This window comes from Mustelus asterias, chromosome 14, assembly GCF_964213995.1.
Source record: "Mustelus asterias chromosome 14, sMusAst1.hap1.1, whole genome shotgun sequence".
Lineage (NCBI taxonomy): Eukaryota > Metazoa > Chordata > Chondrichthyes > Carcharhiniformes > Triakidae > Mustelus > Mustelus asterias.
The window spans coordinates 1,544,419-1,564,441 of NC_135814.1; the positions used below are offsets into that span (position 1 = coordinate 1,544,419).

General features: G+C 51.7%; 1 protein-coding gene across 2 annotated transcripts in view; it reads right to left on the minus strand.

Annotated features, from left to right (window-relative positions):
• Positions 1-6,149: 6,149 nt before the first annotated feature.
• The window catches only part of LOC144503448 (natural resistance-associated macrophage protein 1-like), a 432,123-nt gene continuing 418,249 nt past the window's right edge, over positions 6,150-20,023 (minus strand). For both annotated transcript variants that reach the window (XM_078227769.1, XM_078227768.1), the window contains exons 13-16: positions 17,244-17,393; positions 13,979-14,052; positions 7,728-7,881; positions 6,150-6,437 (exon numbers count right to left, since the gene is read on the minus strand). In XM_078227769.1, the coding sequence (XP_078083895.1) occupies positions 6,351-6,437; positions 7,728-7,881; positions 13,979-14,052; positions 17,244-17,393 (465 nt within the window). In that variant the 3' untranslated portion in view covers positions 6,150-6,350. The remainder of the gene's footprint in view (positions 6,438-7,727; positions 7,882-13,978; positions 14,053-17,243; positions 17,394-20,023) is intronic.

A 20,023-nucleotide genomic window follows, 5' to 3' on the forward strand; every position in this document is an offset into this window, starting at 1 on the left:
CCGCCTTTTGTCTACCTCCTTTTTTAAACAGTGGCGTCACATTTGCTACTGTGTGGCCTTCCCAGCCTCGTCCCCTTTGACATTCTCCCCCTCTGAGGAGGCGTACCGCTCCTCCATCTCCTCCGCAGGCAGTCCGTCCCCCTGATGCAGTGCCAGGTTGAATAGGGTGCAGCAGGAGACAGCGATGTGGATTGTATTATACTCCCCACCAGAGCGGTCCAGGCACCGGAACCTCATCTTCAGTGTCATCGCGACACTCTGCTCCCCCAGAGAGTGAGCTGCAGAATGAGCCTCCGTCTCAGCCGCACTCTGTGACCTCCACAAAGGCCTCACCAACCACCTCCCCAGTGAGTAGCCCAGGTCCCCGAGGAGCCAACCCTGCGCCACTGTGGATCCTGAAAGGTCTCTCAGATCTGAAACGAGCTGAGATTATTGGAGTTGCGCCCACCCCGGGGAGTTGTGTGCACCCCCAGGAGCCACGCCCACCCCTGGGAGCCACGCCCACCCCTGGGAGCCACGCCCACCCCTGGGAGCCACGCCCACCCCTGGGAGCCACGACCACCCCTGGGAGCCACGCCCACCCCTGGGAGCCACGCCCACCCCTGGGAGCCACGCCCACCCCTGGGAGCCACACCCACCCCTGGGAGCCACACCCACCCCTGGGAGCCACACAGGGCACTGGTCTCTGAATATGCTCAGTGATATTTGCTAACTGACTGTCTCTCTCGAAAAGAGAGTGTTGAGGGGGTGACCTGATAGAGGTCTTTGAAAGGGTTCGAAAGGTAGATTTCGAGTTGATGTTTCACGAGTGGAGGAATCCATAACTAGGATTTATGAATATGATAGTTACTAATAATCCAGTGGGGAATTCAGGAGGAACCTGTTTACCCAGAGCGTGGTGAGAACCTTAACAATAAATTCTCCTGTTTGAGTGCTGTTGGGGGGAGCAGCCAACCTGGGGGAAGCATCAGTGGCCGTGCCTCCGGGGCAGAGTCCGGCCCGGCAGCTCAGAAGGGTAGGGAAAGGAGGGGGAAGGCAGTAGTAATGGGGGACTCTATAGTGAGGGGGTCGGACAGGCGATTCTGTGGACGCAGACAAGAAACTCGGATGGTTATTATGATGGTGGTGCCAGGATCCGGGATGTTTCTGATCACGTCCAGGATATCCTGAAGTGGGAGGGAGAAGAGCCAGAGGTCGTGGTACATATTGGTACCTATGACATAGGTAGGAAAAGGGAGGAGGTCCTGAAAGGAGAATATAGGGAGTTGGGAAGGGAGTTGAGAAGAAGGAACGCAAAGGTAGTAATCTCGGGATTGCTGCCTGTGCCACGCGACAGTGACAGTAGGAATGGAATGAGGTGGAGGATAAATGCGTGGCTGAGGGTTTGGAGCAGGGGGCAGGGATTCAGGTTTCTGGATCATTGGGACCTCTTTTGGGGCAGGTGTGACCTGTACAATAAGGACGGGTTGCACTTGAATCCCAGGGGGACCAATATCCTGGCGGGGAGGTTTGCTAAGGCTACTGGGGAGAGTTTAAACTAGAACGGTTGGGGGGTGGGAATCAAATTGAAGTGACTGGGAGAGAGGAGGTTAGCTCACAAATAGAGAAAGCTTGTCGACAGTGTGAGAGGGAGGATAGGCAGGTGATAGAGAAGGGGAGCGCTCAGACCGAAGGTTTGAGATGTGTCTATTTTAACGCAAGGAGTGTTGTGAACAAAGTGGATGAGCTTCGAGCGCGGATCACTACTTGGAAATATGATGTGGTGGCCATTACAGAGACTTGGATGACTCAGGGACAAGACTGGTTACTTCAAGTGCTGGGTTTCAGATGTTTCAGAAGGGACAGGGAGGGAGGCAAAAGAGGTGGGGGGAGTGGCACTGTTGATCAGAGATAGTGTCACGGCTGCAGAAAAGATGGACACCATGGAGGGATCGTCTACGGAGTCACTGTGGGTGGAGGTTAGGAACAGGAAGGGGTCAATAACTTTACTGGGTGTTTTCTAAAGGCCGCCCAATAGTAACAGGGATGTTGAGGAGCAGATAGGGAAACAGATCCTGGAAAGGTGTAATAATAACAGAGTTGTTGTGATGGGAGATTTTAATTTCCCAAATATTGATTGGAATCTCCCTCGAGTAAGGGGTGTGGATGGGGAGGAGTTTGTTAGGTGTGTTCAGGAGGGTTTCTTGACACAGTATGTAGATAAGCCGACAAGAGGAGAGGCTGTACTTGATTTGGTATTGGGAAATGAACCTGGTCAGGTGTCAGACCTCTCAGTGGGAGAGCATTTTGGAGATAGTGATCATAATCCTATCTCCTTTACAATAGCATTGGAGAGAGATAGGATCAGACAAGTTAGAAAAGTGTTTAATTGGAGTAAGGGGAATTATGAGGTTATCAGGCAGGAAATTGGAAGCTTAAATTGGAAAGAGGTTTTCTCAGGGAAATGTACGGAAGAAATGTGGCAAATTTTCAGGGAATATTTGTCTGGAGTTCTGCATAGCAATGTTCCAATGAGACAGGGAAGTTATGGTAGGTTACAGGAACCGTGGTATACAAAGGTTGTAATGAATCTGGTCAAGAAGAAAAGAAAAGCTTACAAAAGGTTCAGGGAGCTAGGTAATGTTAGAGATCTTGAAGAGTATACGGCTACTAGGAAGGATCTTAAGAAGAAAATTAGGAGAGCCAGAAGGGGTCATGAGAAGGCCTTGGCAGGCAGGATTAAGGAAAACCCCAAGGCATTCTACAAGTATGTGAAGAGCAAGAGGATAAGACGTGAAAGAATAGGACCTATCAAGTGTAACGGTGGGAAAGTTTGTATGGAACCGGAAGAAATAGTAGAGGTACTTAATGAATATTTTACTTCAGTATTCACTATGGAAAAGGATCTTGGTGGTTGTAGTGCAGACTTGCAGCGGACTGAAAAGCTTGAGCATGTAGATATTAAGAAAGAGGGTGTGTTGGAGCTTTTGAAAAGCATCAAGTTAGACATGTCGCCGGGACCGGATGAGATGTACCCCAGGTTAATGTGGGAGGCGAGGGAAGAGATTGCTGAGCCTCTGGCGATGATCTTTGCATCATCAATGGAGACGGGAGAGGTTCTGGATGATTGGAGGAATGCGGATGTTGTTCCTTTATTCAAGAAAGGGAGTAGAGATAGCCATGGAAATTATAGACCAGTGAGTCTAACCTCAGTGGTTGGTAAGTTGATGGAGAAGATCCTGAGAGGCAGGATTTATGAACATCTGGAGAGGTATAATATGATTAAGAATAGTCAGCATGGCTTTGTCAAAGGTAGATCATGCCTTACGAGCCTGATTGAATTTTTTGAGGATGTGACTAAACACACTGATGAAGGAAGAGCTGTAGTAGATATGACTTCAGCAAGGCATTTGATAAGGTGCCCCGTGCAAGGCTTATTGAGAAAGTGAGGGGGCATGGGATCCAAGGGGACATTGCTTTGTGGATCCAGATCTGGCTTGCCCACAGAAGGCAAAGAGTGGTTATAGATGGGTCATATTCTGCATGGAGGTCGGTCACCAGTGGAGTGCCCCAGGGATCTGTTCTGGAACCCTTACTCTTTGTGATTTTTATAAATGACCTGGATGAGGAAGTGGAGGGATGGGTTGGTAAGTTTGCTGATGACACAAAGGTTGGAGGTGTTGTGGATAGTGTAGAGGGATGTCAGAAGTTGCAGCAAGACATAGATAGGATGCAAGACTGGGCGGAGAAGTGGCAGATGGAGTTCAACCCAGATAAGTGTGAGGTGGTTCATTTTGGCAGATCAAATAGGAATGTGGAATATAATATTAATGGTAGGACTCTTGGCAGAGTGGAAGATCAGAAGGATCTTGGGGTCCGAGTTCATAGGACGCTCAAAGTAGCTGTGCAGGTTGAGGCTGTGGTTAAGAAGGCGTATGGTGTACTGGCCTTCATCAATCGAGGAATTGAATTTAGGAGTCGTGAGATAATGTTGCAGCTATATAAGACCCTGGTCAGACCCCACTTGGAGTACTGTGCTCAGTTCTGGTCGCCTCATTACAGGAAGGATGTGGAAGCCATAGAAAGGGTGCAGAGGAGATTTACAAGGAGGTTGCCTGGGTTGGGGCGCATGCCTTATGAGGATAGGTTGAGTGAACTCGGCCTTTTCTCCTTGGAGAGACGAAGGATGAGGGGTGACCTGATAGAGGTGTATAAGATGTTGAGAGGTATTGATCGAGTGGATAATCAGAGGCTTTTTCCTAGGGCTGAAATGGTTGTCACAAGAGGACACAGGTTTAAGGTGCTGGGGAGTAGGTACAGAGGAGATGTCAGGGGTAAGTTTTTCACCCAGAGGGTGGTGGGTGCGTGGAATGGGCTGCCAGCAACGGTGGTGGAGGCGGATTCGATAGGGTCTTTTAAGAGACTTTTAGATAAGTACATGGAACTTAGTAAGATCGAGGGTTATAGGTAAGCCTAGTAATCGCTAAGGTAGGGACATGTTCGGCACAACTTTGTGAGCTGAAGGGCCTGTATTGTGCTGTAGTTTTTCTATGTTTCTCAGGTGGAATTCGCTCTGGGGGGGGAGGGGGGAGGAGTGAATTCCACAGATGCATTCTGGGGGATAAACAGACAAGGGAGAAAGGAATGGAAGGGGATGTGATATGTTTAGATGAGGGAGGATTGGCAGAGTTTCAGTTCGAAGATAAGCCCCCAGACAGATGGACTGAATGGCCTGCTTGTGCACTGAACTGTGTAAATGTGTTTCTGTGGAGAATCTCCCTTTGTTGCTGGGGTTATGTCACGGGGAAAGTGTGTTGTGATTTCTGGCACTGATGATGGAAGAGATTAGGAGTGTAATGTTTAAACTGCTTTATACAATCACCAGCTCCAAGCGTACCGCTAAAACTCCAGCTCTGAGAGATTTTATTGCTGTTGAAGTGATATTACAGAAAGTGAGAATTTGTGATCAAGTGAGATTTGTTAAACTCAATCCATTCGATTTATTTTCCCAGCTTCTGCGATGTTCAAGGTTTATTTGTCTGTTTGTGAGAGGTTGGAGGTGCGTTCATCGAGCTCCCGTTCTCTGTCCCAACTGTATTTACTCTGAACAGCTTCTCCTCTTGTCTTGGAAGGAAGGTTTACATAGAAACGTAGAAAATAGGTGCAGGAGGAGGCCATTCGGCCCTTCGAGCCTGCACCACCATTCAATATGATCATGGCTGATCATGCACTTTCAGTATCCCACTCCCGCTTTCTCTCCAGACCCCTTGATCCCTTCAGCCACAAGGGCCACGTCCAGCTCCCTCTTCAACATATCTAATGAACTGACCCCAACAGCTTTCTGTGGGAGAGAATTCCACAGGTTCACAACTCTCTGAGTGAAGAAGTTCTTCCTCATCTCAGTCTTGAATGGCTTCCCCCTTATTCTTAGACTGTGACCCCTAGCTCTGGACTTCCCCAACATCAGGAACATTCTTCCTGCATCCAGCCTGCCCAATCCCATCACGATTTTATATGTTTCTATGAGATTCCCTCACATTCTTCTAAATTCCAGTGAGTACAAGCCCGGAACTGAGAGAAAAGCCATTTGAAGAGAATCGCCCCCACCCCCCCTCCCCCACCCCACCTCACCCTCCCTCCCCTTCCATCCCCTAACCTACCTCACCCTCCCTCCCTCCCCCATCTCATTCCCCCACCTCACTCCCCCACCTCCTCCTCCCCCCCGCACCACCCCCACCACCCCCTCCTCCCCCTCCCTCTCCCCACCTCCCCCCGCCCCACCCTCCCTCCACTGCCTCACCCACCCTCCCCCTCCCCTTCCCCGCCTCCCCCTCCCCTTCTCTCACCTCCGCCTCCCTCACCTCCCCCTCCCTGACCTCCCCCCCCTCACGTCCCCCCCCTCCCCGTCCCCCTCCAGCCACCTCCCCCTCCCCCCCTCACCTCACCCTCTCTCCCCCACCCTGCCTCCCCTCCTCCTTCCCTTCCCCCGCCTCGCCCTCCCTCGCCTCCCCCTCCCCCCTCTCCCCAGCCTCTCTCCCCAGCCTCTCTCCCCTTCCCTCCCCTCTCTCCCCACCTCGCTCCCCCTCCCTCGGCTCCCCCTCCCTCAGCTCCCCCTCCCCCCGCCTCCCCCCGCCCCCCCCCGCCCCCCCCCCATATCTCAGCGAGGCAGCTTGAATGATTAGTGAGGTTGAGGGGCTGATTTGTCTCTGATATCAGTGGTCATTGGGAATGTGAGCTCTCCGGGAGTGAATAGCTGGAATGTTGGCTGTTCCAGTCCAATGCCTGCAGGATCACGTGGTTGTTCCAGAAGTTTTGCTGGTTGTATTTTGGTCCGGCCAAATTCAGTACAAGTCAGGAAGGATTTGTGAGGATTAGTCACGGAGTATTTCATAGGTCGGCCGTCTGCCTTGCCCGACGCACTGGCACTTTATCCCAGCGACTACACAGCTCAGCCACGACTGGAATACAGAAATCCTCCTGTCAGTGCCCAAACTCTCATATCATCGCCCCGATCCGAGTGAAAAGTATAAACGTAAAGTCATTTCCAATTTCTGCTTTGACACTCATGGCAGCCGATCTCAGCCAGCTGCCTCACCTGACCTCAGTTGAAGGAGCTGCTGGAAACGGCGGTGGAAGCAGATTCAGTAGGAATTGGAATAGGGAGTTGGGGAACGGGCAGATGGGAGGGGAGTGGGATCGGATAGTCTTTGAAAGAACCAGCACAGACACGATGGGCAGAATAGCCTCCGTGTGTGCAGCAATAAACACCCCTGATCCAACCAAAAACACCCACTCAGTTTTGAAATGTTCAATAGACCCTCAATCAAAAGCTTTCTGGGGAGAAAGTTCCAGATTCCTGCTCCCTCTGTGTGAGGAAGTGCTTCCTGACATTCCCCCCTGAACGGCCTGGCTCCAATTTGAAGGTTCTGCCCCCTTGTTCTGGACTCCCCCCAACAGAGGAGATAGTTTCTCTCTATCGACCCGATCAAATCCCTCTTATCATTTTAAGCCCCTCGATTAGATCACCCCCGAATCTTCTACACTCGAGGGGATACAAGCCGAGTCTGTGATGGTACAGAAAATGCTGGAAATACTCAGTGAGTCAGGCTGATGGAGAGAGGCTCCCTCACCATAGGTTTAGGGTGAGAGGGGAGAGATACAAAACGGCCATGGCAAGTTGGGCCAAAGGGCCTGTTTCCATGCTGTGAACCTCTATCACTCTACTGAGTATTTCCAGATTCTTCTGCCTTTGTTTCAGATTTCCAGTCCACTTTGTTCTGCTTTCTGCAGAGTCTGTGTAACCTGTTCCTGGAATTTAACCCTTCGTTCCACAGGGTCTTTCTGCAGAGTCTGTGTAACCTGTCCCTGGAATTTAACCCTTCGTTCCACAGGGTCTTTCTGCAGAGTCTGTGTAACCTGTCCCTGGAATTTAACCCTTCGTTCCACAGGGTCTTTCTGCAGAGTCTGTGTAACCTGTCCCTGGAAATTTAACCCTTCGTTCCACAGGGTCTTTCTGCTGAGTCTGTGTAACCTGTCCCTGGAATTTAACCCTTTGTTCCACAGGGTCTTTCTGGTGAATCTGAGCTGCTGTCCCTCCAAGGTCAATAAATACTAAAGGCTGGTGGCCATGCACAATCACATGGTTAGAATGAGCCAATGGGAATGCAGCAGTTACACTACACTCACAAATTCCTGCTAACACAAGTCATAATGATGTGAATAAATAAATTAACAAATAAATAACTTACCAAATAAATCACAAACACCAGGTAGAAGAAGAGGACCACACCTGCAATAACATACTCATAAACTCTACTCAGATGGTCCACGAAGTCCACTACAAAGTAAGCATTAACACCCAGGATCAAAAGTGTGATAAACACACCGATTATTTTCCCAATTCTGGAAGGAAATAAAGAACCATTCTCACTTCAATCAGCAAAGAGACACAGTAACAGCACAAAGAATACAGAGAACGGGATCCAGACCCCACAGTCACCAACAGAATACCTGCATTTTCGCAACCCAAACCAGAGCCTGTACCTGGGACAGTGTAGAGGGAGCTTTACTCTGTATCTAACCCCGTGCTGTACCTGTCCTGGGAGTGTTTGATGGGGACAGTGTAGAGGGAGCTTTACTCTGTATCTAACCCCGTGCTGTACCTGTCCTGGGAGTGTTTGATGGGGACAGTGTAGAGGGAGCTTTACTCTGTATCTAACCCCGTGCTGTACCTGTCCTGGGAGTGTTTGATGGGGACAGTGTAGAGGGAGCTTTACTCTGTATCTAACCCCGTGCTGTACCTGTCCTGGGAGTGTTTGATGGGGACAGTGTAGAGGGAGCTTTACTCTGTATCTAACCCCGTGCTGTACCTGTTCTGGGAGTGTTTGATGGGGACAGTGTAGAAGAAGCGTTACTCTGTATCTAACCCCGTGCTGTCCCTGTCCTGGGAGTGTTTGTTGGGGACAGTGTAGAGGGAGCTTTACTCTGTATCTAACCCCGTGCTGTCCCTGTCCTGGGAGTGTTTGTTGGGGACAGTGTAGAGGGAGCTTTACTCTGTATCTAACCCCATGCTGTAACTGTCCTGGGAGTGTTTGTTGGGGACAGTGTAGAGGGAGCTTTACTCTGTATCTAACCCCGTGCTGTAACTGTCCTGGGAGTGTTTGTTGGGGACAGTGTAGAGGGAGCTTTACTCTGTATCTAACCCCGTGCTGTAACTGTCCTGGGAGTGTTTGATGGGGACAGTGTAGAGGGAGCTTTACTCTGTATCTAACCCCGTGCTGTAACTGTCCTGGGAATGTTTGTTGGGGACAGTGTAGAGGGAACTTTACTCTGTATCTAACCCCATGCTGTACTGTGGTGAACCATCGTTGGTTCACCACTGGGGTTGTTATTGTGTTACTGTTGGGCTAGGGTGTTGTTGTTATGGGGGTTGTACTATGTTGCTGGGTTTGGGTGTTTACCTGTCCTAAGTGTTATCATGGCACACTCCAGTGGGGTCCCGCCTCCGGTGGCAGGGTATAAGACCCCCTGCTCCGGCAGGACCCCTTCAGTCTGAACGGGTGAATTTGTGTTAGTAGTTTCATTGTTAATGTATTAAAGCCTTCAGTTCTAAAGCCTTGTTTCCGGGTGCTCATTGAGGTGCATCAATTTAATACATTAACTGAGAATATGGAACAGATCCTAAAACCGGATCGTCTGACACTGGACCCACGTGCGGTCGGTGCAGCTAACACGTTCGAACATTGGTGGAAGTGCTTCGAGGACTACCTGGCAGCCTCGGTAGCTATCACTACAGACAGTGATAGACTCCAGGTCCTCCACGCAAGGGTAAGCGACACGATTTACCTAGCCATTCGTGCAGCTTCCACTTACCAGGGTGCCGTCGAGCTCCTAAAGAATAGGTACATTACGCCACCCAACGAGATTCACGCTCGTTATCTCCTCGCTACACGACGTCGGCAGTCGGGCGAGACCATAGAAGACTACGCCAATGAACTCCTGCAGCTTGCCAGGGGTTGTGACTGTAAGGATGTCTCCGCCGAGCAGTACATGCAAGACCTCGCCCGAGACGCGTTCGTAGCAGGGGTAGGGTCCTCGTACATCAGACTTAAATTATTAGAAAAGGGGAAACTCAACTTGACCCAGGCAATGGGGATGGCCATGAGGTTGGAGGCGGCGTCGAAGAGCTTGGCGCTGTACCCCGAGGACCACGTGCAGTCAACGTGGTTGGAGCAAGCTCTGCTCCCTCCTCGCCCCGCGAACCCGCGCTCCCAGATCGATTCGACGACGGCGGCAGCTCCAGGTGGCCAGCGATGCTATTTTTGCGGTGGGGCCAAGCATCCACGGCAACAGTGTCCGGCAAGAACGGCAATCTGCAGCCAGTGCGGTAAAAAAGGCCACTACGGCAAAGTCTGCAGGTCCAAACCTAAAAACGGCAGTGCAGCTTGTAACCCTCCAGAACGGAGACCATCTCTTTCGGCGCTGCAGTACCCACGAGGTCCGACCACGTGCGATCTCAGGACGGCGCCATCGTGGCAGACAGAGGAGGAGGAAGACCACCAGGAGTCGCTGCGCTTGGAGCCCTCGGCCACATGCGATTCATGGGGGCGGCCATCATGGTCCACGACGACTAGGAGCGACCAGCAGGGGTCCTCAGCATCCACATCGGCAGCATGCAGTGACGCCCAGGGGCCAACGGTGGCGTCGATCTCTCTGGATCAGACCAGGCATTACAGACTGGAACATTCCATGATGGAGGTAAAGGTTAGTGGCAGAACTGTGAATTGTCTGTTTGACAGTGGGAGCACCGAAAGTTTCATACACCCTGAAACTGCTAAAAGGTGTGGACTCCGGGTTCTCCCTGCCAAACAGACAATTTCCATGGCATCACAGTCCCGGTCTGTACCGATCCAAGGACGATGTATGGTAACTCTTGAGGTACAGGGCACAGTTTACGAGCAATACAGGCTCCTTGTGCTACCTCACCTTTGCGCGCCAATTCTCCTCGGACTAAACTTTATGGCCCACATGAGGAGTGTGATCCTACAGTACGGTGGGCCACTCCCTTCACTGGCAGTAGGGAACCAGCCGCAGCCTCCAAATTGCCCAAAGCGCCCCGCGTGCAATCTATCCACCCTGAAGATCACGACACCATCCCTTTTTAAAAATCTGGTACCTGGCTGCAAGCCCATCGCTACTAAAAGTAGGCGTTACAGCGCTGAGGACCGGATCTTTATTAGATCTGAGGTTCAGCGGCTCCTCAAGGAAGGGATCATACAGGCCAGTGCTAGTCCGTGGAGAGCGCAGGTCGTGGTAGTCAAAAGCGGGAACAAACCTCGGATGGTCATCGACTATAGTCAGACCATTAATAGATACACGCAGCTGGATGCGTATCCTCTCCCGCGCATTTCTGATATGGTCAATCAGATTGCGCAGTACCGAGTGTTTTCTACCATAGACCTTAAGTCCGCCTACCATCAACTCCCCATCCGCCCAGAGGACCGACAATATACGGCTTTTGAGGCGGATGGTCGTCTATACCAATTCCTCAGGGTTCCATTTGGTGTCACCAATGGGGTCTCGGTCTTCCAGCGTGCTATGGACCGAATGGTGGACCAGAACGGGTTGCGGGCTATCTTCCCGTACCTGGATAACGTCACCATCTGCGGCCATGACCAGCAGGACCACGACACGAATCTCCAACACTTTCTACGCACTGCATCTCGCCTGAATCTGACCTATAACAGGGAGAAGTGCGTATTCCGTACGCATAGGTTAGCCATCCTCGGATACGTGGTGGAAAACGGGGTCATTGGCCCTGATCCAGACCGTATGCGCCCACTCACTGAACTTCCCTTGCCCGCTAGCACGAAAGCACTGAGGAGATGCCTCGGGTTCTTTTCGTATTATGCACAGTGGGTCCCCAACTACGCGGACAAAGCTCGTCCGCTCATTAAGTCCACGACCTTCCCACTTACGCCGGAGGCCCAATTGGCCTTCAAGGTTTTGAAAAGCGACATCTCGAAAGCCACGATGCACGCGGTGGATGAATCCATCCCTTTCCAGGTGGAGAGTGATGCATCGGACTTCGCCCTAGCCGCCACACTAAACCAGGCAGGCAGGCCCGTCGCGTTTTTTTCCCGCACCCTTCAAGGCCCAGAGATTCGGCACTCAGCGGTGGAAAAGGAGGCTCAGGCCATTGTGGAGGCAGTCAGACACTGGCGCCATTACCTGGCAGGTAAGCGGTTCACCCTGATCACGGATCAACGATCCGTGGCGTTTATGTTCAGTAACACGCAGAGGGGCAAGATCAAGAACGATAAGATCTTGCGGTGGAGAATTGAGCTCTCCACCTATAATTACGATATTATGTATCGTCCAGGGAAGCTCAATGAGCCCTCGGATGCCCTCTCGCGCGGAACATGCGCCATCATGCAGGAGGACCGCTTGAAGGCTCTCCACAATGATCTGTGTCATCCTGGAGTCACCAGACTCTACCACTTCATAAAAGCCCGCAACCTACCCTACTCGGTGGAGGAGGTCAGGTCAGTTACTAGAAGTTGTCGGATTTGCGCAGAATGCAAACCACACTTTTATCGACCAGACCGGGCACATTTGGTCAAGGCCACTCGCCCTTTTGAGAGGCTGAGTGTAGATTTTAAGGGCCCCCTTCCCTCAACGGATCGGAATGTCTATTTTCTTAACATAATAGACGAATTTTCCCGGTTTCCGTTTGTTTTCCCCTGTGCGGACACGTCGACTGCCACCGTCATCAAGGCATTCAGTGAGCTTTTTACCCTGTTCGGGTACCCCTGCTATATTCATAGCGACAGGGGCTCGTCGTTCATGAGCAACGACTTGAGGCAATTCCTGCTCTCATTCGGGATTGCCTCTAGTAGAACCACGAGCTACAACCCTAGGGGTAACGGACAGGTGGAAAGGGAGAATGCTACAGTCTGGAAGGCTGTCCTACTGGCACTGAAATCCAAGGGCCTTCCAGTCTCCCGGTGGCAGGAGGTCCTTCCAACTGCGCTCCATTCTATCCGCTCCCTCCTGTGTACGGCAACCAATGCTACTCCCCACGAGAGGATGTTCTCATTCCCTCGGAAGTCGTCCTCGGGGACCTCATTGCCAGCCTGGTTGACGTACCCAGGACCCGTCCTTCTGCGGCGCCATGTGAGGGCTCGCAAGTCCGACCCCTTGGTCGAACCGGTCCAACTCCTCCACGCCAACCCTCAGTATGCCTATGTGGCATATCCTGACGGGCGAGAGGACACTGTCTCCATTAGAGACCTGGCGCCCGCAGGGGACGTAGCAACTCCTGTCGCTCCTATTCCCCCAGTCACAGATCCACTACTCCTCATTACTTCCCCAGACGTGGCGCGGTCAGCACCGGGACCAGTGCATAACACTTTTACTCCCATGTACAGCTTGCCTGAGACTCGGAGATCGGCGCCACCATCATCACCACCACCACCACCACCAAACGTTCCAGGATCCCCTACACCATCGCCTCATCAGGGCCGGCCGGCCCGGGAGTCTTTGAGGCAGATGTTGTTTTGAGAGAGCCACCGCAAGCACCTGCTCCGGTTTCGCAACCGGTGTTGAGAAGATCGCAGCGTCGGTGTGGTCCTCCAGACCGTCTGGACTTGTGAATCCTGTTATTTTTTTTGTCATTGTCTGTTTTCATCCACCCCGCCACCTTTGGTTCCTAAAGGAGGGGTGAATGTGGTGAACCATCGTTGGTTCACCACTGGGGTTGTTATTGTGTTACTGTTGGGCTAGGGTGTTGTTGTTATGGGGGTTGTACTATGTTGTTGGGATAGGGTGTTTACCTGTCCTAAGTGTTATCATGGCACACTCCAGTGGGGTCCCGCCTCCGGTGGCAGGGTATAAGACCCCCTGCTCCGGCAGGACCCCTTCAGTCTGAACGGGTGAATTTGTGTTAGTAGTTTCATTGTTAATGTATTAAAGCCTTCAGTTCTAAAGCCTTGTTTCCGGGTGCTCATTGAGGTGCATCATGTACCTGTCCTGGGAGTGTTTGATGGGGACAGTGTAGAGGGAGCTTTACTCTGTATCTAACCCCGTGCTGTACCTGTCCTCGGAGTGTTTGTTGGGGACAGTGTAGAGGGAGCTTTACTCTGTATCTAACCCCGTGCTGTAACTGTCCTGGGAGTGTTTGATGGGGACAGTGTAGAGGGAGCTTTACTCTGTATCTAACCCCGTGCTGTGCCTGTCCTGGGCATGTTTGTTGGGGACAGTGTAGAGGGAGCTTTACTCTGTATCTATCTGGTTTCAGAGGATTTGTGTAGTACGGATTAAGGTTTTCCAGCCCATCTGGGCAATGCCACTCTTTATGCTGCAGAGGATCCTCCTCCCACCTCCTCCTCATTTTGTCCTATTGGAACGTTCTGCTGTTCCTGCCTCTCCATCAGTTCCTTCACAGGTTTCTGAATCTGTCTCGCTGACAAGGGGCTTGTGATGGTTGCAGGTTACTTACATTCCGTTGGAGAATTGGCCCATCAATGATTTGAGGCTGGTGAATGTCAGGATGGGGATGAGAGCAAAGGGAAGCTGTGAACAGAAAGAGAAACAAGATCAGAACAGAAATGGTCGCCTGTGATCGTCTGTTTGTCTTCAGTGTGGGAGGAGTGTGTGTGGATGCGAGGCAGGATCTGGGTGAGGGTGGGTGTGTGTCAGCTTGAGGGTGTGAGGCTTGTGGTGTGTGTGAGGATGAGGGCGATGTTGTGGGTGTGAGTGAGATGGTGTGGGATTGAGGATATTAGAGTGAGTGTTAGAGTGTGAGGATGAGAGGTGAGGATGTAGAGTCATAGAGGTTTACAGCATGGAAACAGGCCCTTCGGCCCAACTTGTCCATGCCGCCCTTTTTTTTAAAACCCCTAAGCTAATCCCAATTGCCCGCATTTGGCCCATATCCCTCTATACCCATCGTACCCATGTAACTGTCGAAATGCTTTTTAAAAGACAAAATTATACCCGTCTCTACTACTACCTCTGGCAGCTTGCTCCAGACACTCACCACCCTCTGTGTGAAAAAGTTGCCCCTCTGGACACTTTCGTATCTCTCCCCTCTCACCTTAAGTGGGTGGGTGAGGGTGTGGGGGTGAGTGTGAGGGGGGATAATGTGATTTGAGAGTGAGAGTTGGTCATGACTGTATGTGAAAGGGTGATGTTTCGTGTGGGGATGAATGTGTGGGGGTGAGGGGACGGGATGAGGGGGTGAGGGGGAGGGGATGAGGGCAGGAGGGTGAGGGGGTGAAGGAGTGAGGACGAGGGGGTGAGGGGAAGGGATGAGGGGACCGGGGTGAGGGGGAGGGGATGAAGGTGAGGGGATGAGAGGGTGAAGGCGAGGGGATGAGAGGGTGAAGGCGAGGGGATGAGGGCGAGGGGGTGAGGGGGAGTGGATGAGGAGGAGAGGGGGAGTGGATGAGGGGATGAGGAGGAGAGGCGAGGGGGGTGAGGGTGAGTTTATGTGATTGAGATTTTTTTATGGAAAGAACATTAACAATTGGAAATTGTAATTCTGTCTGAGCCGGCCTTGTGTGTGTGGAGACGGCACTGTGTTACTGAGCTTTCAAAGAAGGACTAAGAAAATTACAGCACAGGAACAGACCCTTCGGCCCTCCAAGCCTGCACCGACCATGCTGCCCCGACTGAACTAAAACCCCCTACCCTTCCGGGCCCCGTATCCCTCTATTCCCAAACTATTCATGTATTTGTCAAGATGCTCCTTAAAACTCACTAATTTGCTAATCTGGAACTGGTTTCTCCTGTGAACGGGCCTGTCAGTCTGATGTGGCTTGTGATGAGCACGGCACAGGGCGGCCTGGTAGCACAGTGGTTAGCACTGCTGCCTCACAGCTCCAGGGACCTGGGTTCGATTCCCGGCTTGGGCCACTGCCTGTGTGGAGTTTGCACGTTCTCCCCGTGTCTGCGTGGGTTTCCTCTGGGTGCTCCAGTTTCCTCCCACAGTCCGAAAGACGTGCTGGTTAGGTGCATTGGCCGTGTTAAATTCTCCATCAGTGTACCCGAACAGGCGCCGGAGTGTGGCGACGAGGGGATTTTCACAGTAACTTCATTGCAGTGTTATTGTAAGCCTACTTGTGACTAATAAATAAATAAACTTTACTTGTGACACTAATAAATTAAGTTAAAAATGAGTGTTGAGTCAATGTGTGTTGATGATAAACAGCTACCCAGGCCTGTGGCTAAATAGCAAGTTTCGGAGTGGTTTTCCTCTGGGCTACTTATTGGGAAGGAATAATGACCCCAGGAGGGTGTGTGTGTGAGGCTGCGGAGATTGTGGAGCTGTGGGGGTGTCTAAGAGTGTGAGTATGTGTGTGTGGGTGTGGGAATGTGTGAGTGAGTGTGTGTGTGGGTGTGGGAATGTGTGAGTGAGTGTGTGTATGGGGTGTGGGTGTGGAAATGTGTGAGTGAGTGTGTGTATGGGGTGTGGGTGTGGGAATGTGTGAGTGAGTGTGTGTATGGGGTGTGGGAATGTGTGAGTGAGTATGTGTGGGTGAGGATGTGGGAATGTGTGAGTGAGTATGTGTGTGTATGGGGTGTGGGAATGTGTGAGTGAGTGTATGGGGTGTGGGAATGTGTGAGTGAGTGTGTGTGTGGGTGAGGGTGTGGGAATGTGTGAGTGAGTGTGTGTGTAGGTGAGGGTGTGGGAATGTGTGTGAGGGTGTGGGAATGTGTGAGTGAGTGTGTGTGTGGGTGAGGGTGTGGGAATGTGTGTGAGGGTGTGGGAATGTGTGAGTGAGTGTGTGTGTGGGTGAGGGTGTGGGAATGTGTGAGTGAGTGTGTGTGGGTTGTGAGGGGGTGCTTGCAAGTTTGAGCGCACAAAAGCAAGTGTGTGCGTCTGTGTGTACATGCATGTGTGCATCTCTGTGGTTACACAACCGAGTGCATATGTGCATGCGTGTTTGTGTGAGTGCACAAATGAGTGTGCCGCATATGTGTGTGCGTACACATGTGTGTGTATGTGAGAGAGGGCACAAACAAGTGCATGTGGGTGTGTGCATTTGCAAGAGCACAGAAATGAGTGCATGCAGGTGTGTATATGTAAATACACAAATGTGTGTGTCTGTGTATGTGCACAAATGAGTGCACGTGCGTCTGCCTGTATTCCTGTGGTGCGTGTGTGTTTGAATGCATAAATGTGTGTTTCTGTGCGTGTGCATGTGTAAGCACACAAATGAGTGTATATGTGTCTGTATGTGTATGTGAACACAAGTGAACTTGTGTGTGTGCGAGGCTGTGTGTGTGCATGTGTGTGTGTGTGCGTGTGTGTGTGTGCATGTGTGTGTGTGTGTGCATGTATGTGTGTGTGTGTGTATGTGTGTGTGTGTGCATGTGTGTGTGTGTGTGTGCATGTGTGTGTGTGTGTGTGCATGTGTGTGTGTGTGCATGTGTGTGTGTCCATGCATGTGTGTGCGCGTGGGTGCATGTATATATGTGTGTGAATGTGTGAACACGGCCCAGGGGCTGTGAGATAGTGCACCAGCCCGTGACAGGAACAGCTTCTTCCCTGCTGCTGTCAGACTTTTGAATGGACTTACCTCGCATTAAGTTGATCTTTCTCTACACTCTCGCTATGACTGTAACACTACATTCTGCACTCTCTTGTTTCCTTCTCTATGAATGGTATGTTTTATCTGTATAGCGCGCAAGAAACAATACTTTTCACTGTATGTTAATACATGTGACAAATCAAATCAAATCAAAGATTTGATCCTTACCAGAATACTCTGCAAGACATTGAGGATATCATTCATGCTGGTCAGGTTGGACACACCCAGCCATGCTGCCACTATCACTGTGGGAACAATCGCCAGCGATCGTGTTAGAGTCACTCGTTTAAACCGGGACCAGGACAGATTGAGGAAACCCTGTGAGTGAGCAGATACAAAGCCGTTTAAACTGGGAATATTATCGGAGAGTCAGCTCAAAATCCACCTGCAGCAAAGCGATGGACAGCGAAGCGATGGTCAGCAAAGCGATGCCCAGCAAAGCGATGCCCAGCAAAGCGATGGACAGCAAAGCGATGGACAGCAAAGCGATGCCCAGCAAAGCGATGCCCAGCAAAGCGATGGACAGCAAAGCGATGGACAGCGAAGCGATGGACAGGGAAGCGATGGACAGCGAAGCGATGGACAGGGAAGCGATGGACAGCGAAGCGATGGACAGGGAAGCGATGGACAGCGAAGCGATGGACAGCGAAGCGATGGACAGCGAAGCGATGGACAGCGAAGCGATGGACAGCGAAGCGATGGACAGCGAAGCGATGGACAGCGAAGCGATGGACAGCGAAGCGATGGACAGCAAAGCGATGGACAGCGAAGCGATGGACAGGGAGATATAAAAGCCTCTTCTCCAGTCTGTTGTAAGGCAATCAGAAATCCAACAAATTCAAAGCTGTAAGAAAGACTTGCATTTATATAGCACCTTTCATGATCATCAATGTCTCAAAGCACTGAACACTGATCATCTGGGCAATGGTCGAGTGTTGATTCCAGCGAGAAAAATGGAGCATTTCCGACTGATGGCACTGGTGTGTTTTCAGGCCAAATCTTATGACTCATTAGTGATCATTTTTATGCACAAGAGTTTCCCACTGCTCCTGCAGTGTGTGCCCTCTGATTCACCCAGTCCACAACAGTTTAACTGCTGCAAGCACTGGGGAGCTCCATAGAAATGGCTCTGCTCAAGGCCGCAAGAAACTACAGAGGGTTGTGAATGTAGCCCAATCCATCTCGCAACCCAGCCTCCCATCCATTGACTCTGTCTACACTTCCCGCTGCCTCAGAAAAGCAGCCAACATAATCAAGGACCCCACGGACCTCGGACATTCTCTCTTCCACCTTCTTCCATCGAGAAAAAGATACAAAAGTCTGAGGTCACGCACCAACCGACTCAAGAACAGCTTCTTCCCTGCTGCTGTCAGACTTTAGAATGGACCTATCTCACATTAAGTTGCTCTTTCTCTACACCCTAGCTATGACTGTAACACTACATTCTGCACTCTCCCCTTTCCTTCTCCCCATGTACTCTATGAACGGTATGCTTTGTCTTTAAAGCGGGCAAGACACAATACTGTTCACCAATACATGTGACAATAATAAATCCAAACGGCTCCCGGTGCTTGTTCCATAATGACTGCAGGGAATGGCAGGCACGAAGGCAGCACTGCACTTTTCAGAGGGAGCCCTGGTCAGACTGCTTGAGGGAATGGAGCAGAGGTGGGACACCCTCCAGTTTATGGCCTCCCAGTAGGGTTACCACCCGTGCCTGGGACGCAGTGGCAGCCCTGGTCAGTGCCAGTGCAGCAGTCTTGAAGAATAAGCTTCTTCACTCAGCCAGGGTAGGTGAACCAACCCCAACCTCCCACTGGACCCCCTCACACATCCCTCTCACCCTGAACTCTCTCTCACTCAGTCACCTTGGCCTCTGCCAACACCTGGCACCAGGTTCCTCCCTCCCACAATCACCATGTTCCCCCCCGTAGCTGCCATTCTCACACTCCAGCTCCCACCCAAGCCCCATACCTGCCACACCTCATCTTAAATGTTAACACTCCCACCTACACTCTTCCTCTCTGTGTCATTGCAGGAAAAACTCAACCACAACAGGCGCCAGTGCAGCAGACCATGTGGGAGAGCCCCAAACACACCCCCAAACACACCCCCAAACACAACCCCCAAACACACCCCCAAACACATCCCCAAACACACTCCCAAAACACCCCCCAAACACATCCCCAAACACACCCCCAAACACACCCCCCAAACACACCCCCAAACACATCCCCAAACACACTCCCAAAACACCCCCCCAAAACACACCCCCCAAACACACCCCCAAACACACCCCCAAACACACCCCCCAAACATCCCTCAAACACACCCCCAAACACACCCCCAAAACACACCCCCAAACACACCCCCAAACACACCCCCAAAACACCCCTCAAACACACCCCAAACACATCCCCAAACACACTCCCAAAACACCCCCCAAACACACTCCCAAACACACCCCCAAACACATCCCCAAACACACTCCCAAAAAACCCCCAAACACCCCCCCAGAAACACCCCCAAACACACCCCCAAAAACACCCCCAAACACCCCCCCAAACACACCCCCAAACACACCCCCAAAACACACCCCCAAACACCCCCCCAAAACACACCCCCAAACACACCCCCAAACACCCCCTCCCCAAACACCCCCCCAAAACACACCCCCAAGCACATCCCCAAACACACCCCCAAACACACCCCCCCAAACACACCCCCAAACACACCCCCAAAACATCCCCCAAACACACCCCCAAAACACCCCCCCCAAACACACCCCCAAACACACACCCCCAAACACACACCCCCAAACACACCCCCAAACACACCCCCCAAACACATCCCCAAACACACCCCCAAACACATCCCCAAGACCCCCACTCCCACCCCCCCAATCCCCTCCCCAATGGTGACAGTGACCCTCAGCCCCAGTCCCAAGC